The 24,853-nt window shown below is 43.9% G+C and overlaps 1 protein-coding gene across 1 annotated transcript in view; it reads left to right on the top strand.

The window, feature by feature from the left end:
* Positions 1 to 13,700: 13,700 nt before the first annotated feature.
* The window catches only part of nos1 (nitric oxide synthase 1 (neuronal)), a gene marked incomplete at both ends in the record, with an annotated part of 28,092 nt that continues 16,939 nt past the window's right edge, over positions 13,701 to 24,853 (top strand). The window contains 5 exons of the mRNA XM_083674051.1: positions 13,701 to 14,440; positions 19,050 to 19,176; positions 22,082 to 22,219; positions 24,142 to 24,287; positions 24,502 to 24,664. Coding sequence (XP_083530177.1) covers positions 13,701 to 14,440; positions 19,050 to 19,176; positions 22,082 to 22,219; positions 24,142 to 24,287; positions 24,502 to 24,664 — 1,314 coding nt within the window. The remainder of the gene's footprint in view (positions 14,441 to 19,049; positions 19,177 to 22,081; positions 22,220 to 24,141; positions 24,288 to 24,501; positions 24,665 to 24,853) is intronic.

Raw genomic sequence — 24,853 nt, 5'->3', positions numbered from 1 at the left:
CCACCGCCACTGAGCCACTCAGATGAACTAACTCAAACCTATCCTCCTATTCTCCTGGACACTACTGTAACTGCAACCTATTGTAGTTCTCCATACGCTAACTACAACCTATTGTAGTTGTCCATACGCTAACTCCAACCTATTGTAGTTCTCCATACACTAACTCCAACCTATTGTAGTTCTCCATACGCTAACTCCAACCTATTGTAGTTCTCCATACGCTAACTCCAACCTATTGTAGTTCTCCATACGCTAACTACAACCTATTGTAGTTCTCCATACACTAACTCCAACCTATTGTAGTTCTCCATACACTAACTCCAACCTACTGTAGTTCTCCTAAACACAAAACTTCCATTTCCTTTCACTTTCTTCCGTTTTTGTAGGTACAACGCAAAATATCCTCCACCAAATATAGATGATTTTACCAAACGTCTCTTTTTCTAATTTTGTAATTATACCCCGGTCATGTTGTTCAAGAAGGAATTAATGTTTGTGTGTGTGTGTGTGTGTGTGTGTGTGTGTGTGTGTGTGTGTGTTTTTTTGCGTTTGTGTTGGATATGATTTTCTGTATTTCTCGACTCCTCTCGTGGTGTCCCTCAGGGCTCAGTGCTAACACCAATCACTGACTTAATGTTGTTTCTGTTTTCCCTTCCTGCTCCAGGCTGTAACAGAGGCAACCATGGGACTGTGTCTTTGCGTGAAGCTCGTTCCCCCAGCTCCGCTTGCTTCTGCTCTCCACCACTTGCTCACCACCCCTAGCCCCACCTGCCTCACCTCGCCCCCCCCCCCCCGCCCCCCCCCCCACCCGCTCCGCTCCACTCCTGTCCACTGTCCAGCCCAAACATCTCTCTCTCTAGCCGTCGCCTGAATGGAGTCTTGGGAGGTTAGGACTCCTGACCTAACACTCTGCCTGAGGGACGAGGCTGAGGACACACTACAGACTACAGAACAGAGAGGCCTTTCTCCGCTCTATGCCTAAACCTTTTACCCAAAACTACACTCTTCATTTTTTTTTTATTTTTTTATTTACAATTTCAGCGCTGGTATATGATTATTCATACTACACATCATTACATACATTATACATTATTCATATAATTCATCTCATCTTGACATCTCTTTACTTAGGTCCATATCATATTTTTGCAAGTGTTTACCAATCTGTGACTGTGATACAGATGAATAGTTCTGCTTTAAAGGTTACGCTTGAATGCTCTTGAATGCTCATGACAAGAGCGTTTCCATATCACCTCAGCATCACATCCAACAAGACAGAGGAGTTTTTGAATTACAGACATTTACATAAAACATATTTAGTTTTAACTTGTTTTTACCCGGTCCAAATCTTTCAATGGTACTTTGGTAAGGTTATGTAAGTGTTACGGTTCTACAAATAGAACCATGGTTTTTGCAAGGGACATATGTGGGAAATATAGTTTTCTGATCCATAATCCATTGTTTGAATTTAAACAAGCACAGAGAGTATGGTAGTGTGGTCCTCAGCAGACTGATGTGCAAAAGAAAGGCCCTGCAAATAGAATTTCACCAAATGTGTTCCCAGTCTATTACGTGGTCCACCAATTGAGGAATCTGCTTGCTTGTTTATATAGACAAAGAATTTACAGATGTCAGATCTGATAAATTAAGCTGTTTACATAATAAGATAATTGTACACAAATTAAACAGGTACTAAGTAGGGCTGTGCCCCTTGCCAGAACATTCAAACACCTCATTGATATACTCTCCCTGTGGAACTGAGACCTTTGTTGTCCAGACCATATATCTTATTGATGCAACTTTTTCACATCGATTATTCCAGTGGTGTTTGTAAAAAATGTCAGAGAATACAGGGAGTGGGATAGTCTGTGTGTGTGTGTGTGTGTGTGTGTGTGTGTGTGTGTGCGTGTGTGCGTGTGTGTGTGTGTGGTGTGTGTGTGTGTGTGTGTGTGTGTGTGTGTGTGTGTGTGCGTGTACGCGTGCGTGTGTGTGTGTGAGCGTGTGCGTGCATGCGTGTATGTGTGTGCTTATCAGGCTATTAAGAATTCTTCCCCCCACGCATGTACTGTAGGACTATGATTAAATCACGGCTATGCAGAAAAATCAATATGCCACCACAGGAGACAAAAAATGCCAGTGACGTATTTATACAAATATAACGTCTGTAGACACATGAAATTCCAAATTCCCCTGAAAGAATGTTTGCTCACTGAGAGACCATTTTTTTCTATCCAAATTTCCAAATATAAGCTTTTTTTTCGACAAAGGCACTGAAGAACTAATTAATTGATGTTGAGTATTTGGATGCACTTAGCATCGCAGGCTGATGATGTTTGTGATTCTGCTAAAACTGACGTGTGATTCAAGCCTCCTGTGATTAGCTCATAATTCACATTACTGCAGATTCACTAAATAGCCGCGGAAGTGTTCTGGGGATCTGTTAATGAAGCCCGTTTCTAATTTCACTAATTGAGCTGGATTATTAACCCCCCCCCCCGATGCTTTCATTTGCAACAACACTTAAAACAGCATTGACTACATGCTCCCCTCCCCTCCTCCTCATATCTGATACTATTCTGTGGGTGCAGAAATCACTCATTCATGATTCATTGTTTGTTCCTGCCAGCCCTACTGTTTTTAATGCACTCAGTCATAACATATGGTGCGATGCACACACTCTCCCAGCTCTTCGACAAACACGATGTTAACATGCTTGAAATAACAAAACATGGATTATTTCTATTCAATGCATTTTAGACACACAGTACCCAGTCTGCGAGGATCGTAAAACATGGTTTTGAACGACTCCCACAACCACATTTGCATCTATCGCCATATCCTATAGGCCCGCTTGGTAAGCTTAGCCTACAGCGTTATTATACATGTCATAATGTTGTACGCAATGTAGGCCAAAGGGTTTTCTCATATCTTTATAGTACACACTAATATACACATATATTCCAGTGGAGGCCGGTGGAGATAGAAATCGGAGGATGGGCTCTTTGTAATGCATGGAATGGGATCCATTCCATGCATTACAACGAGCCTGCCCTCCGATTTCAACTCCACCAGCCTGCCCTGGTACACACAGATTCTCATTCTCTTCCACTTTTCAGCTTTTCCTTCCCGCTACATGAAACATTCACGAGTGAAGCCATGTCCTCAGATGTTCCATTATGCTGTCCCATGACTGTGTGTGCTGCTGAGGGTAACCTGGTCAAACCTGTAGCTCTTCAGGTCGCCCCTGAGCCTCCCATATTCAAGATTCAAGATTCAAGATTCTTTATTTGTCACGTGCATACAAGTATACAGTGAAATGCAAAAGTGACCGTGCCACAGAGTAGTGCAACAATACAATACGTTTTAAAATAGAAAAAAAATATACAGTATAAACAGTATAAACAATAGTAATATATGCACCTTGCTAACTACTGCAAGGCCCGGTGAGAGCAAACGCAGCAGTACTGAAAGAGATCTTCTCCTGATCGTACGCCGGCAGGGCTGCAGCACTGTAGCCACCAACGCAATTCATTCCATCGCATTGGGAAATGGTGATGAAACCCACAAACCTGCCAGAGAGAGATATCTTTGTCATGCTACAGTAAGAGTTGATTCTCTCCCTCAAATCCCAATAGAAAGGCAGGGAGGTCCTGTGTGTGTGTGTTGTATGGAGTCATCACAGTAGGCCGACTACTTTTCTTCGCTGCTTCACATGACTTTGTTATACATAAAAGCCCTGAGAACAACCTGAGCATTGGGTTTTGAAGAAGTGTGTTGTAATCTACAGCACCGCCACAATGGCTGTCTCCTGGTCTGACTGTTAAGGGGTGTATTACTATGCACAAGGGCTTAGTACAGTTACTGTTGAGTCTAGGAGAGAGATTCTGTGTTGGACCGTTGAGGGAAAGGGCAAGCTAGCTTTGTCACTGACGCCACAAGATGGTGTTCACCGGGCAATGTACTATTCAATGTAGAACATGAGAGAACATAACATTATATATTGGATGAGTTGTTTGAATAGCTGTTTAAACAAGTTATACAATATCTGTTTGAAAAGTAGTGTGATCATCGTCATCATCACTATCATAATTATCATCATCATCATCATCATTATCATTTTCAACATCATCATTTCTTTATGCTGTCCTTGCTCTTTCTGATCTTTAATGTCTTTTGAAGGAGCAAATATTTACTGTTCAAACTGATGATGGATCTACATTTGTACATTTGTACAGTGAAATTTATAAAGTTTTCTACTCTTCCAGAAAGTATATAGTTTCTGCTGTTCAACTGAATGTCAATTAATGAAATCTGCAGGCCTTGTTACAAAGTTTGTGTTCTTTTGTGCAACATTTGGTTTTGTTCTACTGTCCAGACAAAAACAGCTAATAAAAACTTGAAAACATATGATTCTACATGTTTGAATCTCATGTTTATATATATATATCTATATGTTTCAACTGATCTGTCTTTGTTTGTGTCGTCTATGGGGACACAGGAGCATGTTGTCCTCATGAATAACTTCCTGAAAACGACATGCATCGTACATGCAACAGTTAGAATGTTGTTTATGGTGTAATCGTCTTTGAATCACTATGCTTTGTCAGTGTGTCATTTCACAACGTTCAATCAAGCAGTTGTTTGTTATAAATGCCTCTAAGACCCGTGATATCTGTCAAAGTTATGGGGGAGACTGTGTAGGTTAAAAAAGAAAATGAAAAAAATGCACAAGTATGAGTGAAAATATGAGTCATATTTTGCCGCAAGATATCATTAATGTTGCTAATTACCTATCTTGTCCTGATATTGAAATTAGAAAGTTAATTTATTATTCCCTTGATGTTGACCAAGGCCAATTTTACTTATTAAAAATTCACTGAAACTTAGGAAGATAGGAATGATCCATCTAATTTGTTGCACCCTCCTGTCTCACAAATTAAGGTCCAGTAATGTTTGATTCATTGGTGGATGATGTGCATGGACATACTACTCCCAAAATAATGTAATCTTCAGATATGGTAATCCAAATGTCATGGAGTCAAAACATGGGACTCAATTCGGACTTTAGTAGTAACACGTGTAGGTTCTTCAGAGACAGGGTCTTCTACAGGGTCTTCAGAGTACTGCCATCACCCTCCATCATAAACCAACATCTGAATTAACATTACATCTAATTGTATCTGTTGGAGCTGTGTTTTGGCTCATGAATCTCACTGCTGGATGTGCATGCAGGGGTGTAATTAGACAACAGTGTCTCAGGAAATCTGCAGACATAATAGCACCTGCTCTCTTCTTCTCTTTTTCTTCTCTTGTCTCTCCGGCACATTAAAATCCACTCTTCCTTGTCGTAGGTAAATGCTCTTTTAACCTGTGGCCACCACAGACAGTTGGTTGTGTCTCATTTTTTGAGGAGACTGAACAGGAGAGAGAGAGAGAGAGAGAGAGAGAGAGAGAGAGAGAGAGAGAGAGAGAGAGAGAGAGAGAGAGAGAGAGAGGAGAGAGAGAGAGAGAGAGAGAGAGAGAGAGAGAGAGAGAGAGAGCGCTTGGGAGTGACAAGGAAAGAGGAACGCTTGGGAGTAAAAATGTAATCGTAGTGTCATACTCTGTATCCCAGGTCATATGAACATTTTTATTTTTACAGTTTGAGGCTGTTTTATGAGGAGTCAAAGTATAATAAGACTGTAGACTGTCATTCATAGAAGCATTGACTGTAATAATGGTCAATCTTCACTCGTGAGATCAAAAGGAAATTAATGGATCAATCAACAAATTAGACCAATATACAGTATGTACAGTAGCACATACACTTCAATTGACGTTGACATGCAGTACTAGCTTGCCTATATGCTTTTCGTGTCCTTGAAACATCGTGTGTCACGATGTAAATATGAAGACTGTTACTCGAGAGGTGACTGAAAATCATGTCATTACTGTATGATGATTCAGCATTGAAGTCCACAAAAAAGATCAAGAAGGGAAGTCAGGGTCTTGAAAAGTTAGTGAAAGTTTGATTCAGACTTAAATACTTATACCAACTGCATTGATATAGACACTGAATTACATTGTCTGACGCAAGGACCAGGACTCCTGTGATACAACAATGGCCCTCCTCCCACACAGTAAGTCTGGTCTGCACCTTCCTATGGAACATCACACACTGGCCCTTCATGGAAATAGACGGAAAAAACATTGACGTCTCTCGCAATTGCAATTCCCAGAGACATCAGTTTCAGTTTCATTTCACTTTAATGACATTGTAGCACATAAAATAAAGAAGAACTGGTCATTTAGTCAGTGAATCTTCACAATCTTACTGTGAAGATTCATGGCATTAATATCCTTCTAACACCCCTTGAAATTTTATTCCGCACTAATATCTGGCAATATGGCTCATAACTGATTTTTTGACCATCATATTCTGTACAAAGGTGCCGGGTTGAATCCGGGGTGCTTAGTATTACTATTCCAAGAGATAATGAGGTTTTGAGTAAATTAGCTTTAAAGTGACTGCCATCACAGCACATTATAAGCCATACCTCCACGCCCACGCTGTTTTGCCTCATGAATTAGCCAGGCACAATGAAGTTACATCAGCTGTCCACATTCAATGCTACGGACCACAGAGCATATTTCTAACTGCACTTTATTTGGCTGCAGCATTTTTCCTCAGATTTATTCAAGATATGGGATGCAAAGAGCCTCACAACAAATGACAAGTCTGACCTTTTTGAGGAAGGAAAAGTCCAGAGTTGCTGTTTTTCCGACAGCACTATCAAAGAGGGCAGCAGCAGAGAAGAACACAGACACACACACGCACACACACGCACACACACGCGCACACACACACACACACGCACACACACGCACACACACGCGCACACACACACACACACACGCACGCACACGCACGCACACACACGCACACACACGCACACACACGCACACACACGCACACACACACACACACACACACACACACACACACACACACACACACAGTAAAATGATTAATTTTATCTTTTATTTACTCATTCTGTATTTATCTAAAAGAGACTCTTGTGTGATGGAGTTCCAAAATGTAACTTGAAATGAAATCAACACATCATTCTTGAGATTATGAGGTGAATTCATTCATGACATGCTTCTAAACAAGCAAGATTATGTTACTACAGCTGCAGTTTGTTTTGTTGAGCTCAAAGTGATCCAAGTGCTCAGGCTTGAATGCTTTGACCTTATCAGCTATCTGAGACAATTGGAAATCATACGCATTATACACCCTGTGTTGCTGTATTATAAGAAGTTTTAATCAAGTAATTTAACATTATTGAAATCAATAGTTTCCAATTGATTCCTCTTCGGATTTATAGATTATTCATGAAATACATGTAATAATGGAATCCATTATTTTGCCTCATTAGAATTTTAGAGTGCAATTTCAACACCCTGTACAAGTTCAGTTCTAAAACTGTAAAAGGTCATTGTAGACTTGTGGAGAAGGAGAACATTGGGGGAAAATGTGTTAGTCCTTTGCTTGTTATCTGCCTTAGAAAACAGCCATGTTTTCTTCATGAGACAAATACTTTGCGTATATACTGTACATACATTTGGACTTTTCACTGGCCCTGACTCTCTTTTTGGGGAGAATTTGGTGGCTCATTTTCCTTGCTTCGTGGTGTCCTCTGGTATCTATCGCCCCTCACTGTGTACAGTATGATCCTACAGGCTGCTGTATTTGTGTTTTGAATAATACCAAGGGAAAGATTCATAACACTGTACTGCTATGGGCAAGATCAGTGATCATTGAAGAACCTGTAGTATTTTCAGCAACAAGGACGCTAATTCTTGCTCTGGCAACCCTATTCTATCATGGCCATCATACCATACCCAACTTCCAACTGACACATTGGTATTGAACAACGCCAGCTCTTTGCAATCCACTGACTGAGCTTCCAGTATATGCCTGAAGCAGCAGGGCTGAATGATATGATTTTTAAACAAGGTGGGGGGGTGGGGGGGGGGGGGGGGTGTTGGGGGTGGTTAGGGGCGGGATTGTGTTAAAGACTTCTCACATCTCCTGAAACCCTAGGAGTCATCGTTGCTCGCCTCCCACAAGCTCCCTGGGGCAACAGCAAGCACACAAGGCACATTACCATCTGTAACAGCCTGTTGCGAGGCCCACTCTGTGCAGCCAACCCCCCCAAGCCTGTGCTGCACTGCACTGGGGTCCACCTACTGCACACAGTAGGGAAGAGCCTCTTTAGCCAGGGATGACCAGCCCCAATGACCTTGTCTGAACACTGGAGCGACATCTCTGGTTGTTGTGTTGCCCTTGGCCCTTTTCAATCTCTCATTCCACATTGTTGACACTTTTCGCTGAGATCCAATCCATTGGTTTCAGAGGACTTCAAGGCCAGAAATGGGTGGGTGTTTTCTGTTTCTTAAAGTGAGAGAGTCACACTTTGTGGGGAGAATTTGGTGGCTCGTTTTCCTTGCTTTGTAGTGTCCTCTGGTATCTATAGCCCCTCATTATGTACAGTATGATCCTACAGGCTGCTGTATTTGTGTTTTGAATAATACCAAGGGAAAGATTTGTTACACTGTACTGCTATGGGCAAGATGCTAGCATACATCAAGGCTCTCTTGCCTTTATCTGCCTTGTGCCTGCACTGACCACCCCACGCAGCTCCATACAGATCATGGTGCTTGAGGTACTAACCCCTTTTCCCTTAGTGAAGAGATACCGTATAGTTGCTTTTTGCCAATGTCCTATCGTTGACTGCTGCAGAGAGTAGAAGATGTGACAGGAGGTCATCATTGGATGACAAGTGTGAATGGGATCTCTCACCCTGTTCAAGAGTACAGATGTGAAACCACAAACCTGCTTTTGAAATGATATACTGTATCTTGGGATACATGCACTTTTTGAGGAATTCAAATTGAAAGATTGTAATTGAGTGAGGTAACTCAGGCTATTTGAAACATTCCGTTCCTTTCATTGTGACCCACAGGTGGCTTTACATCAAACAACAATGTAGAATGTACACCCAATCAAAACAAATAGTTATAATATCCTTCCTCACGCGACGTACCAGCAACAGCATTCATTTAATCCATCAACACACACAAAGACACACATGCCTTGTGGCGTAACTGCCAATACTGAGACAGATCCCACAGTGACAGAGAACTGCCACTAAACTCACTCAATAAAAAAGTTGCCATAGTAACCAGAAGTGGAATCAAATCCAAGTGATAGCACATATATTGCACCTGCCCAATTAAGAGAAGCATATATATAGTGTGAGCCAAACGTGAGAAAGTGGAAGTGCCAAAGAAACAAGGTATGATAAACTTCATGGACTTACCGTATGCACAGATATGTAAATCAGGATGTACTCTACATTGTTAATGGGATGAGGATGATGCACAGGACCCTGCTGTGACCCTGCGGGTCTAGTACATCTTCACAACACTCCATTGTAAAACACCACAAAAGGACCCTTTCCAAGCAAATACTACAAATAAGGGCCCCAATCCAAACAAAATTAGATAAAGCCCTAATGTAAACGAAAAAGCAACATCAGAGTTATATATTCAACAAAACAATGTTTTTTGTGTGAAACTAAACTAAAATAAACTGAAATCTCAATTAAGCTTACTTCCTCATACGTATCCTAGATACACAGCCATCGGTTTGGATGTACCATGTTTGTGAATGAACATTATTTAACACACGTACACACATGCACGTGCACGTGAACACACACGCAGGCACGCAGGCATTCAGGCACGTACGCATACACACACGGACACGGGCACGGGCATGGGCACGGGCACGTGCACACACACACACACACACACACACACACACACACACACACAATCTCTCACTCTCTCTCTCCCCCTCCTTCTCTAAAATGTCTAAGATATCCATGGCTTGGCAGACAAAAACAAGGGTGGGGAGGGTGAGTACAGGAGGAATACTAGAAAAAGTAACAGATGTAATTTTAGTTTCCAAGTCTTAACTCTGGGCGATGTGTGACGCTGCAGGGCTAAGCAGGGGCTTTGCACAGTGATCCGCACGCCGCGTGGCTTTATTAGAGGGCAGATGGTACCACTCAAGCAGGAAGTGATTGACATAATGACATGGCCGGGAAGGCAGGCTGTGTGTAACTGTGTGTGTGTGTGTGTGTGTGTGTGTGTGTGTGTGTGTGTGTCAGGGTGTGTGTGCGTGTGTGTGCACGTGCATGTGCATGTGTGTGTGTGTGCGTGTGCGTGTGCGTCTGTGTGTGTGTGTGTGTGTGTGTGTGTGTGTGTGTGTGTGTGTGTGTGTGTGTGTGATGTCTCTCACCACGTCACAGAGATGTAGCCTTACAGAGGAAGAATCTGCAATGTATAGTTATTCTTAAATCCTCTCATCTGTGACTTTCAGGAATTATTTTCTGGTTTGTTTGGTTTGGCAGTGACTCATGACAAGTGATTGTGGCAGAGTGGGGCAGAGTGTCAAGGGCCAACTGTTCTGAGATTGTAAGTTATAATTCATTGTTCTTGCTCTAATGATAATGTATGCATGAAGTGCATACCTGGTGATCTCATCATGCATGGCAATAGTTTCAAGACCTTGGAAATGCCCCTTGAATGGCCTTACATGCAATAGTAGCCCCCCCCCTCCACACACACACACACACACACACACACACACACACACACACACACACACAGACACACACACACACACACACAGACGCACACACACACACACACACACACACACACACACACACACACACACACACACACACAACCCCGAGCTGATAACAACGGACAGGGCAAAACAGCTGGAGGTTTTTTCCACTTTTGTTTACTTTCAGCAGTGTCTGGCAGTGCAATTTGATGACTGAATGTTGTTTCCCAAAGAGAAGTGTTGCTGGGAAAAAAGGTTCAATTTGTGGTCACTTGCGGAAAAGCAGGGGGTGTGACGTTTGGAGTGACGTCACTTGTTTGCGCGAAAACTAACTTTCATGAGCACACTGCGTAAGCGTTACTGTTACTTTTAGTTGGGCAAAAGTTGTATTAAATATATTGTGTGGCTACGAAAATAACATCAAAGAATATGATATTTATCTTCTATGCTATCTAATGCAATTTAATATAAGAGGCCTACAAAATCGATAACATTTCAACGCATAATTTACCCATTCTACTTTCAGTGCTTTCATAAGTGTATCCACACCATTTAGACGTTTAAATCATTCTCATCAGTCGTGGGGAAACTCAGACCTAAATATTAACAATAACTGAACTAAAGTATGACGCGGCAGTCCCGGCTTTTTCTTTCTTCATTATTTCGTGTATCCATCAATCCACTATGTCAATGCCTCTGCTGTTCACACCCATGCAACGGGTGCGACGTCAGGAGGGACTAGTGTTGGTGATGACAGAAGTAAAACCAGTACACATCGTGGTATGAATGCCTGCGCACGACCCACCCTGAGCTCGTCACAGTGTCCCCCGTGCTCCATATTTATACGGCACCCTGGCGCGCGGAGACGCACAGGCATGCCGCGGCTCTAGTGTGACAAAGCGCGCAATTGGGACTTGAGGAGCTCGAGCGAACAACCTGTGCAGCTGCTGAGGAGAACGCACGAGAGGAGTTAATCCAACTTTATTGCAACAGTTCGTTGTAGCAGTGAGCTTGGTTCTCAGAGGTAAATTGCTTTGATTATTCAAATAAAGCAAGGTTGTTCAGACAAGCGATTCTCTGTGGAAAGGAGAAAATTACGCTTTTCATTGGGGTTTTATGCTGGTGATTATGACAAGTAGGCTACCGCTGACGACTCAATGTTCTTTATATATATATATAGTGCTGTATCTTAAACTATTCATTATATTTTCTGATAAATGCTTTCCAATATAATCGACTGCCAGATAGAGCATATCAGTATGACTATCTGTTAAGAAATTTAAGGCTGCGTCTAATTCTACTCCCAACATGTTAATTCTCCTCCCAACATGCATCTGATATTTTTCCTCATCAGACAAAAATATAAGGTCTTTCTCAATTAGTGCAATAACAAGATGCACCTGTTGCATAGCACCAACGCATATTTACATAGGCCTACCTGGAATCAAAATTACAGCATGAAACACATAACCTTGTCTTGTCTGTTTTGAGAGCTTTGTGGTTTTGAACTTTCAAAACAGACAAGGTTGTGATACGTAACACTGTCTGTATCATGTATGATCTCGTGTTGAAACGTGAAATATCAAATACACATAGATATATAGGCCTACGTTTGGATTTCTTGTTAGAAGGAAATATGACAGCTACAGAGGCAATGTGTGTAACGGCTTATTCCTTTGCTGTTAGACTGAGCTCTCAACATTTGCGTATTACTGAGGTTTCTGACACACGCGTGGGTGAGGTAGGCTAAAGATGGATTTTGGGAATGCGAAAGAGAGGGAGCCTATCATAACAGACATGAGCTACAACCCTTTTAAAAGTTATGCTCTAGTTCTTCATTCGAGAGTGTGCAATGTCGGTGTATTCAATGCATATTAGAAGTTTGTCAGTGTATATTATGTTCATGCCTCTTTGTTTGAGACAGAACATCACCTAGATAGGATATGTAAACATATTCTAGCCTACCTGTTGTGTCACGTTTCTAAAATGTGGTAAGATTGCTTTAGAGCTTAGTTATATCAAAATGTAAAACCTTATTGTAGGTGGTGCGAACAATAGGCTATAGACTAGGCTGCTGAACGCTGGCCGTGGTGCTGAGGCGCTGACGCTATACGCATCGTAGCTGTCCTTGGTGCTGATTGAGATAAAAGGCAGTGCGCTTCAACCGTTCTGGATGACACATATCCATCCTGGTTTAAATATCATCCCACTGCCTTTTCAACCAACACAACGCACTTGTTTGGAACATAAATGGCACATGTTGCACATGTTGATATGGATTCAGGGTAACTAACTCTATGCAGAGTACAAAAAAGCGATAGGCCTATCTCGTCAGAGTCATACAGAAAAAAAGCATCGGGTCAGTTTGAATATCGTTGTTTTAAGGATGCATTTTGCATCTAAAGTTGTGTGTTCGACACAGCCCGACCCTGTGCACCTGGTGCTGTATCAATAATAATCATCATGATAAGCATTTTCTGAGGAATAAATACCATTGGCACCATTGGTTTCAATATACCCATATGAAAGATATTTAGATCAGAAGTTTGTGTTAGATAGACCTTTGTCAATTAACTAAATATCCAGGAGCATAGGGATGTTAAATTGTATCCGAATGTTCAATATATATATATATACAATATATTGTGTAGTTTTGTGCAAGTGACAATATTCCAATTAGCCTGTAATGGTTGGAAAATAAATCCAGGAGTAATTTTCTGCTGTGTGAAATTGCTACTTCTAAAAGCACTGAAACATGACAAATCGTAGAACATCAAAACTGCCTTGTAAACAGATTACACAGTCAAGTACATTTTCTCTGCTCTAATATAAGTTGTTTACCATCCCTCCCTCTCTCCTCAGATCCCTGGACGCATACACACACACACACACACACACACACACACACACACACACACACACACACACACACACACACACACACACACACACACACACATACACACACACACACACTCCCCCCAACACACACATACCTCCAGCACACACAGGCACCATGCAGGAGTCAGAGCCCACCGTGTGCCAACTACAACCCAACATCATCTCAGTCCGCCTCTTCAAGAGGAAGGTGGGTGGCCTGGGCTTCCTGGTCAAACAGAGGGTCTGCAAGCCCCCCGTTATCGTGTCTGACCTGATCCGCGGCGGGGCGGCCGAGGAGTGTGGCCTGGTCCAGGTGGGCGACATTGTCCTGGCCGTCAACAACAAGCCCCTGGTGGACCTCTCCTACGAGCGGGCGCTGGAGACCCTGAAGAACGTCTCCCCGGAGAGCCACGCCGTGCTCATCCTCCGAGGCCCTGAGGGCTTCACCACCCACCTAGAGACTACCCTGTCTGGGGATGGGCGTCAGAGGACCGTTAGGGTCACCCGCCCCGCCTTCCCTGCCTCCAAGTCCTACGAGCGCTGCTGCCCCCTTAGCCCCCTCAGCCCTGGGCAGCAGCAGGGCAACAAGGAGCCCCAGCTGAGGGCCATCGAGAACCTGTCGTCCCCCGTTGTCACGCCCTCTCGTCGGGAGGCACTGCTCCAGAGAGGAGGGGTGCAGGCCCTGATCGCAGCCCAGGACCCCTTGCTGAGGGATGGGGGGCGCTCAGCTCTGCTGCTCAACGGCGTGGAGGAGAACAACGACCTGTTGAAGGAGATCGAGCCCGTGCTGCGGCTGATCAAGAACAGCAAGAGGGAAATCAACGGAGAGGGACAGCGGACTGTGGACAGGAAGGACGCAGAGGTCCAAGTGGGCAGGTAACTGACCACAACCTGACCACAGACATACAGTACATACACACCTGAACAGACAGCCATATACAGCATATATGATTGACATGCCACTAAATAACCATGCGAATAGATCATAATGGTCTCAGGTTGCTGTATATATTATAAACATGTTGTCGTTGTTCCGTCTGTAAGACTATTGCTGCATCTAGTGAACGTCGATATCAAAACAACCCCACTCTAGAGACTGTTGAGCGTATTGTCGATGCTGTTGGCTGTTCTATACCCACTGCACATCATATGCATAGGCAGAAATCCAACTGGGAGACTACAATACCGGTATCTCAAAATCAATAGTCCTCCTTGATGTTATTTGCTATGCATGCTTCGCTCGCTCTCATCCCCTTGAGTGAATCATTGCATTCTAGGGAAACATACAGTACACTCACTGAGCGCTTTATTAGGAACACCTGTACACCTTCTCTGGCATGCAATTATCTGATCAGCCAGTTGTGCAGATGATCATCAGCTTCAGGTAATGTTCACATCAACCATCACACTGGGGAAAAAATTTGATCTCTGTGTGATTTTGACCGTGGCATGATTGTTGGTGCCAGACGGGCTGGATTGAGTATTTCTAAAACTGCTGATCTCCTGGGATTTCCACGCACAACAGCCTGTAGAGTTTACTCAGAATGGTACAATAAAGAAAAAACATTCAGTGAGCGGCAGTTCTGCGGACGGAAACGGCTTGTTGATGAAAGAGATCAACGGAGATTGGCCAGACTGGTTTGAGCTGACAGAAAGGCTACGGTAACTCAGATAACTACTCTGTACAATTGTGGTGGGCAGAAAAGCATCTCAGAATGCACAACGTGTCGAACCTTGAGGCGGATGGGCTACAACAGCAGAAGGCCGGGATCCACTTCTGTCAGCCAAGAACAAAAAGCTGAGGCTGCAGTTGGAACAGGCTCACCAAAACTGGACGGTTGAAGATTGGAAAAACTTAGCCTGGTCTGATGAATCTCGATTTCTGCTGAGGCACACAGATGGTAGGGGTCAGAATTTGGCGCCAACAGCATGAATCCATGGACCCAACCTGCCTTGTGTCAACAGTCCAAGCTGGTGGAGGTGGTGTAATGGTGTGGGGAATGTTTTCTTGGCACACTTTGGGCCCGTTAATACCGATCAATCATCGCTTGAATGCCACAGCCTATTTGAGTATTGTTGCTGATCATGTGCATCCTTTCATAGCCACAATTTATCCATTTTCTAATGGCTACTTCCAGCATGATAATGCACCATGTCACAAAGAAAGCAAAGGTCGTCTCAAACTGGTTTCATGAACATGACAATGAGTTCAGTGTTCTTCAGTGGCCTTCCCAGTCACCCGATCTGAATCCAATAGAGATTCACAGCTTGAAAGTGCACCTAAAAAATCTGCAGGAATTGCGTGATGCAATCATGTCATCATGGACCAGAATCTCAAAGGAATGTTTTCAACATCTTGTGGAGTCAATGCCACGAAGAATTGAGGCTGTTTTGAGAGCAAAGGGGGGCCCTACCCAGTATTAGTATAGTGTTCCTAATAAAGTGTTCAGTGAGTGTATGTACCATGCACTTTAAGTCTACCTCAAAGCAAGCTTAGTGAAATGCTATTGAGATATAGATAATCCTGTTGATTAGCATGCTTTATGCAGTTTTGTACAAATGGACAAGTAAATGCATCCTATTTGGGACTACTAGACAGAAAGGCAGGAAAGGAGGCAGCTAACCTAATTTTTCTGTGAGGGTTATGACTTTCAGACATAGAAAGGCTTTCTAAAGAGCACCCAATAGAGGTGGAGGAATATGTTTTAAAAATGGTAAATGGTAAATGGTAAATGAAATGTAAGTATTGACTCTTTCTGCCACTCGGCTATTATCTCTGGGTACATTTGTGCAGTATCATCTCTCAAATGATACATTGATGGCTATTCAACAGAAATAGAACAGCAGCACATTATAACAGATAGCTGTTTCATGGCAGAGTCGTTATTGGTATGATAGGAAATGCACTGTAACTGAGTCAGAATTGATGACAGAGGATACATGTGTAATTGCTCCAGCCATTTCTGCGTTTCTGAGTCCATCTTCAGAATCGAAATGATGAATATGGTTTATCAATTAATTGAGGCATTAAAGAGATGCAGTGTGTAAGAGGGAGAGAGAAGGACAACGAGAGAGAGAGAGAGAGAGAGAGAGAGAGAGAGAGAGAGACAGTTGGGCGTCTGCGAATATTTACAATTAGCTTGGACACGCGTTCATGAGAGAGAGAGAGAGAGGCGATATGTGTGTGGGTGTTTTGCGAGTGAAAGAACGCAAACCTCAAATCACACGCTGATGAATTTGCCGTGTTTATTCACGTCTCATGTGGTTTCAACAACACATAGTTGAATGAGCCCCCCTCCCCGTATTCTACCCATAGCACAGCCATAGCCTGGAGTTTACTGTTTACATCAAATCATGGCTGTTTTCAATGGCATTGGGTTTCCTGGTGCCTGTCGCTACTGTGACTAACTGTTACTGCATTTGTAGTAAATTAATCATTATAATCAAGTTCCCTGATGTATTGCCAATTTGGCAGGCTCCCAAGGTTTCTGTTTTATGAGAAATTAGAAAGTTCAAGGGCATCCCCTCTACTGTTTTGGACTAATCTTAGCTAAATGGGTAATGCTACTGTAGATTTAAGACCAGATTTTATGCTTTCACACACACACACACACACACACACACACACACACACACACACACACACACACACACACACACACACACACACACACACACACACACACACACACACACACACACCCTTTTCCCCAGAACCATTATAGCACACCGAAGCACCCAAAATGATTCTTAAATCAGAATGTTGGCGTAGCGAGGGTACGGCATCCAAACACGAAAACAAGGTTTGGATGTTGTACTCTTTTGTCACACTCTTTCAACACCAACATTCGGACTTAAGAACAGGATGTGTCATCGTAATGTGAAGGGCTGGAGGTCAACTGGAGGTCAGACATTCAATTGTAAAACATGGGACTCGAACCCAGGTCCTCAGTATAGAGGGGTACCAGTGGATCCCATGGAGTTAGAGTCCATGTCCTTTAGTGCACTAATGGTTTTTATGTTTTACGTGCGGACATGTATATGTGTTGTATATGTGTGTTGTGTTTGTTTGTAAGTGACGCAAATGCAAACATATTTTCTCACGGAGGATAATAAAGTTGTCTACTCTACTACTACTACTACTACTACTACTACTCATGACAGAAGAAAACGATGAACTGTATTGTGCCGGGAAAAATTCACAAATAATTGTTTTCCTGTTGGAAAAAAATAAAATACAATTGACTGCTCATGATGCAAGATGGATACTGTGTATGATGACACACCGGTGTCAACAGAGCACTGTGAGCTGGGATGTGGCGCTCTGGGTTATAGCAGATGTCGTTACGTTTACGTTTACATTTTTAACATTTGGCATATGCTTTTACCCAAAGCGACTTACAACATTTTAATTTCAGTATATTTGTCTAAAGTAAGTGAATCATCTATACATCAGTCATCGTAAGCAAAAATCTATGCTAATATTTTTTAATTATTAACTGTAGAGGAACTGTACAGAGGGGTAGTGAGGGTGATATTTCAAACCACTTTTCAAACCACATTCACAGGCTGTTTGATTTCAGGTATAATTCCTGGTCCTGGTCAATCCCATTCATTTGCCCTGATGTGTTTTTTTCTCCACTCCCTATGTGACACAGTGTTGTCTGACATCATCACTTTGCAACACAAACAACAAAGAAGCATGAAGGACAAGAGTTTGTAGAGTACTGAAGAAGTGTGTTGCTTTCTGTCACTAGCTATAACTCTCATAAAGAGAAACAGAGCACGCATCTGCGAACTTCCATGGCAGGAACTCTTGCACCACATTCCACATTCCACATTCCACATTGGTTTACTCTTCAGCGAAATCTGATTTCAGAGTAGGATGGGTCCCCCTGGAGTCTGGTTCCTCGCAAGGTTTCTTCCTCTGAGGGAGTTTTTCCTTGCCACTGTGCCCTATATTTTTCTCCCCTTTGGGGAGTTTTTTCCTTGGCTCACTCCTGGGGGCCTATGATTTGGTGTTAGATGATATTGTTTGTATTGCATTTATTGTGATTGTAATATATATATTGTTTAGTATTATTTTGTTGTGAAGCACTTTGTGACATTTGTAAAAGCGCTATACAAATCAGGGTCCCGTCGTTACTATGACAACTAGCATAGCCATGTCAGCTTAAGACTACACTGTCTGAACGCACACAGATGCGATGTTGTCACTTGTAAATGTTGTTTGAGGAGTCAGTATTCCAACACGGATCTGATAAACAAAACAGATTTGAGCATTAAGGCCTGCAGTGTGATCAAAGCTTTAGAGTGAAGAAACATGGTTCCTAGACCATTGTGGTATTAAAATGACCGCTCTTAAAATGCCCATGCTTCATGTCTACATCGTGTCAGCCATCTTGCACATGAAACACCATTTTTGGGGTTTTGTTTCATTGTTTTTGAACAGTGCACCTTAAAGGGAACTGTGTGTGACTTTCAGGGACCTTGGCGTGGGAAACGGCATGTCCCCCCAGCTGGTGTCTGATAACGACAGAGAGTTTGATGACCTGTGGAGGAAGGACGACATGCCTACGGTGCTCAACAACCCCTACTCTGAGACAGACAAGGTAAGAACACTTCAACTATGTGTGTGTGTGTGTGTGTGTGTGTGTGTGTGTGTGTGTGTGTGTGTGTGTGTGTGTGTATGTGTGTGTGTGTGTGTGTGTGTGTGTGTGTGTTTGCGTGTGTGTGTGTTTGCATGCGTGAGTGTGCGTGCGTGAGCGTGTGTTCTTGCGTGTGTGTGTGTGTGTGTGTGTGTGTGTGTGTGTGTGCGCGCACGCTTCTATTTCTCTATGTATGAGATGTGTATGCCTGCTTTTGAATCCATGTATTTATGAGTCAATCTCTATGAGTGCATCTGTAATATATGTACGTCCATGGCTGTCTTTGCCCATATGCTTCTTTACCCCTATCATCCATCCATTCTCTTTCTCCATGTGACTGGGTGTGCACATCCATGCGCACCATAAGTACATGGTAAATCCCCCTGTCTCAGGATCTCATCACCTGGGCACTTGATGCTTCTGGCAGCGAGCTTTCAGAGCATTCAAGTCTAGCTTACATGTCACATGTGGAGGGCCTGGTTGTGACTGGAGAGCCAGGGCCAGGGTAGTGTCGTAATCCACACACGTTTTTCATCCACCCACTTGTGACGTGGCTGGAGCCCCCCGTGAATGAGGCCGGATGGGGCGAAACGATCCAAGAGGCCTAATGAATGCGTGCAGCTGTGGTCCCAGGGGGAGTTGATCCATCTTTCCCTCTAATGTGGTCCTCTCCAAATGATTTAGCCTTTTAGGCTTGCAGAGGTGGGTGTGTGTGTGTGTGTGTGCGTGCGTGTGTGTGTGTGTGTGTGTGTGTGTGTGTGTGTGTGTGTGTGTGCGTGTGTGAGTGAGGCTCAGCCAGTCACACTGGCGCCACCGTAGTTAAACACAGAGCTGTATGTGTGTGTGTGTGTGGGGCGGGCGGGGGGGGGGTGCGTGTGTGTGCGTGTGTGTGTGTGTGTGTGTGTGTGTGCGCGCGCATGTGCTGACTCATTGAAGAGAGTGCCTCTGCTTCCCAGTGTAGAGGTGTTTCGTCATGTGTTAGAGCTTCATGGTTGAGCTCGTAAGAGAGTCTGTAAGAGAGCAATAATTGACTGTTGTAGCACAATATTTGCCCAACTGTATGTGAATGCTCCTAGCCCCAATTTCATATTTACATAACAAAGTGATGGTGCGGCAGGTCCCACGTGGAACGGGAACGACAGGGGAAATTGTGTCACCAAGAGAATTAAGCAACACAGTACATCTCATCTCTGTGCCGCCATCAGCTGAAGGCCATGCGAGTCATGCTAGATGAGCTGGGGTTGAAACAGTCATTTTTATTTCATTACGCAGACTTTTGACATGACGATGGGCTTGAAATCTGATTTCTCACATTGCGGGAGTCTGTCCTGTGCCTTGAGCTTGGATGCTGCCGATGCATAATTTAATGTTAGAAGCCTGTCGCACCGGAGAGGTGCGATAATGTTCTGTCAATGCCACCGGATTTCTGGAGACATCGTTAGCAATGCCGTAACGCATGCCGTTTTGCAGTGAGACGCATACATTTTTCAGTATATATGGTCCCAGCAGGAATCAAACCCACAACCTAAGCATTGTTCGTGCCATGCTATACCAACTGAGCCACAGGGTGAAGCATCCTCTTCGACGCTTCACAGGAAAGCATGGAAAGCGCCACCATGCCAGAAACCTGCCTGCATAGCATCATAGAGAAGCTCTGAGCACTAGACCAGTCTGTCAAACTCTGTCAAAATGTTATTACTCCTCACTCCACTACGTCCTCACACAACCGTTTCTCTCTCTCCCTTTCTCTCTCTCTCTCTCTCTCTCACACACACACACACTCTCTCTCTCTCCCACTCTTTCTTTCTACTCTTTCTACTCTATCCATGGCTCAAACTCTAACTCCCTACCTTTCTTTGTCCCCCTCTCTCCATCTCACTTCGACTTTTACATGGTATCACCTTGCTTCCTTTGGCCGTACTGTAGGTCTGAAGGTAATAACCTATCTGTATGTGTACGGCATAATAGGGCTTTCTGTGGGGACTATGATGATAATGGTTAAACATAAACGTTTAACGGGAAACATTTGTATCCATCCTGCTGTGTGATCGTGACACGTGCACAACGCACCCTGGCTGTGTGTTTCGAAATCCAAATCGATTCCAAGCGGTTTCACCCCTCCATCCTCTGCCAAGACAGAGATGAACATCAATGAACCTCGATTGACATTTGCACTTTGCATTCATCTCCTCAGTGAGCGCTACAATTACACCTTTGTTTGGGACGCCTTTGCCGTGCGGCTGGCAATAACATCTCTTGAGAGATGATAGGGGCTATTGTAGGGTGTGGGATTGATTCCTTTTTGATAGATGGGTTCATAGGGAAGCAGTCCTTAAGCGAGTACCATCAAGAACAATACGCTCAGGGGTTTCAATTGCAAGCATTCATCAGTCAATAACCGCAACATAGACAAGCCCAGCAAAGTGACAATCATCTCACTGTTTAATGATGTTGATTACCTTTGAGGGGGAGGAGGAGGAGGAGGAGGGGGGGGGTCTATTTGTTGTTGAGTTGTGATGAGAGGCTGAGAAGAATGTATTATGTATTTTGATTATGCTTCCCATTGAGCTCCAATAATGACTCCTCTTTCTCTCTCTCTACCTCCCTCTCTCTCTCAGCCTGAAGTCCTTAGATCAGTGTTCCACAGTTGTATTCAAAGTCAGTCCCCCTTAGTTCTGTAGAGGAAGGGTTTTTTCATTTTGTTTTGTTTGCCTTCATAATATTACTTCAATATGCTCTCATCAAACTGAACAGCTAGAATGAAAGCCCGCACCCAGAAGGGGTCTTGATGGCAATCCCTGTAAAGCGTTTGTTGGGTTTACAAGCAGAAATCACTCAACTCTTTTAAATGTCTGTCTGTCCTCCTCAGGCTCCAGCCCAGGGGAAAATATCCCCAAACAAGAGCCTCCAGAATGGCAGCCCCACCAAATGTCCGCGCTTCATGAAGGTCAAGAACTGGGAGAGCGGCACCATGTACAACGACACTCTGCACCACAGCTCCAGTGCGGTACGGTACTGTATGGGCTCTCATCCACAGAATATCTATCCATCTATCCATCTATCCATCTATCCATCCATCTATCTATCCGTCTATCCATCCATCTATCTATCCGTCTATCCATCTATCCATCCATCTATCAAACTATCCAAGTATCCATCCATCTATCCATCATCTATCCATCCATCTATCGATCCACCTATCGATCCATCTATCCTTCCATCTATCCAACTATCCAAGTATCCATCCATCTATCCATCATCTATCCATCCATCTATCGATCCATCTATCCTTCCATCTATCCATCCATCCAGCTATTCATCTAACCATTCATATATCCATCTATCTCTCCATAAAATCATATTGCTTTTCAAACACACATTTGTCACAAAGCACTGAACAGTAACACAAGCCTAAACTCCCCAGAAGCAAGCAGAGGCCTAACTATTCAGGCCTTCATCTCCAACAGCACCGCAGCCGTCAGCTTAGCGTTTTAACACGAGTCTAATTACTTCTTTGACTTATCGGCCACGCATCCCAATCAATGGCCTGTAATAGCAGCATCTTCAGATTTATAATATATCACAGACGTTTGCTGTTTGAAGATGATCTGTCTCCTGCTTGTCTAAAAAGGACAGCTGGCTGGCATGAATGCCCAGAGCCTTATGGCGAGCGGATGTTCTGAAGCGAGAGTGATTCCTTTGTTTTATTTTTAACACACTGTTCATCACCCTTCTCTCTTCTGTCTCTCTCTCTCTCTCTTTCACACATCTGAACACTGGTTTGGTTGGTGGTAGATGATTAGATGGATGGGGATGGGGTTGAGGATGGGGTTGAGGATGGGGATAGGGTTGGGGTTGGGGTTGGGGATGGAGATGAGGATAGGGATGGGGATAGGGATAGGGATGAGGATGAGGATGAGGATGAGGATGAGGATAGGGATAGGGATAGGGATAGGGATAGGGATGGGGATAGGGATAGGGATAGGGATAGGGATAGGGATAGGGATAGGGATAGGGATGGGGATGGGGATAGGTTTAGGGATAGGGTTGGGGATAGGGATGGTGATGGGGATGGGGATGGGGATGGCGATGGTGATGGCGATGACGATGGCGATGGCGATGGCGATGGCGATGGCGATGGTGATAGGGATGGGGATGGCGATGGGGATGAGGAGAGGAATAGGTCTGGCAGGGGCTTGTGTCAAGGCCTGAGTGAATGGACAGTCAGTGGGTGGTTCAGTATGACTAGACAGACCCATTTTTAGCAGTGCTGAGTTATTGTTGAATATCAGCTTTCATACATGCTTGCACAACCGTCTCTCTCTCTCTCTCTCTCTCTCTCTCTCTCTCTCTCTCTCTCTCTCTCTCTCTCTCACTCACTCACTCACTGATCCTGCGAATGCATCAACAGCTACCCAAAGTGACAGCATACTTCAAATCTAATCATATTACACTGACCATACAAGGATGCCTGGGGCGATGACCAATTTCCCTTTTCAACTGTCTGTCTTTCTCTCTCTTCCCCCTCTCTTCTTTTCCTTCTCTCTGCTCTCTCTGCGTTCCATTGAAGGCTACCACCCACGGACTGAATGACTTTTGCTTGAATTAGTACTAATTCTGGCCATTCCTGTTTAAAAACACAATGTAAAATAATGACATATTCTCAGGCTCCTTTTGTGCATGAAGGTCAAGCACTCTCAAGCAAAACTGAACATTGGTTTGGACAGAATAAGAAGTGGGAGGTGGAAAATTGCACCACTTAACAAAAACATAGAAAGCTCAGAGGAGAGAGCGCCTAAATGGGCTGGTATGCCTTTCTGAACAAAGGACGGGCTGCGTGATCCGGATCAGATGGAGGCGATTGTCAATGCATTGTCAATGCAGGAGGAATGAAAAGCCTTGAGTCATCATTTGCCATTGTCCCTCCAGGTGCCCATCTGTACAGAGCGTGTGTGTTTTGGCTCCATCATGACTCCCAACCAGCAGAGCCGCAAGCCGGATGAAGTGAGGAGCAAGGAGGAGCTGCTGCCCCTGGCCACTGACTTCATTGACCAGTATTACACCTCCATCAAAAGGCAAGCATGCTCCCAAACACACATACATAATCGATATACAGCAGTGGAGGCTGGTGGAGGAAGAAATCAATCTACACATTTGCTGGATGGACAGCATGTGCGCCCTCTTACGTGTCCTTGCCTTCCCTATCTTTGTCTCTGTGTGTGTGTGTGTGTGTGTGTGTGTGTGTGTGTGTGTGTGTGTGTGTGTGTGTGTGTGTGCGCGCGCACACAGGTTCGGCTCCAAGGCCCATGTGGACAGGCTGGAGGAGGTGACTAAGGAGATCGAGGCCTCAGGGACGTACCAGCTGAAGGACACAGAGCTGATCTACGGGGCCAAGCATGCCTGGAGGAACGCTTCCCGCTGCGTAGGCAGGATCCAGTGGTCCAAGCTACAGGTCAGGAGCTGCTCCTCCGGGACACACAGCCCTTTTTAGTCAAATACTTTCAAATACTTGAAAGTGAACTCTCTCTCACATTCCATTCGATGTGTTTACGGTACTGTACCCCTTTCACCACCAAGCTTAATCACACTCTTTTCATAATTATCTTCCAAATCCTGCTGATCGTTCACCTCACACTTTCAC

This window comes from Argentina silus, assembly GCF_951799395.1.
Source record: "Argentina silus genome assembly, chromosome: 7".
NCBI lineage: Eukaryota > Metazoa > Chordata > Actinopteri > Argentiniformes > Argentinidae > Argentina > Argentina silus.
The sequence above is the reverse complement of the archived record's forward strand: the minus strand, read 5'-3'. Positions and strand labels throughout refer to the sequence as shown.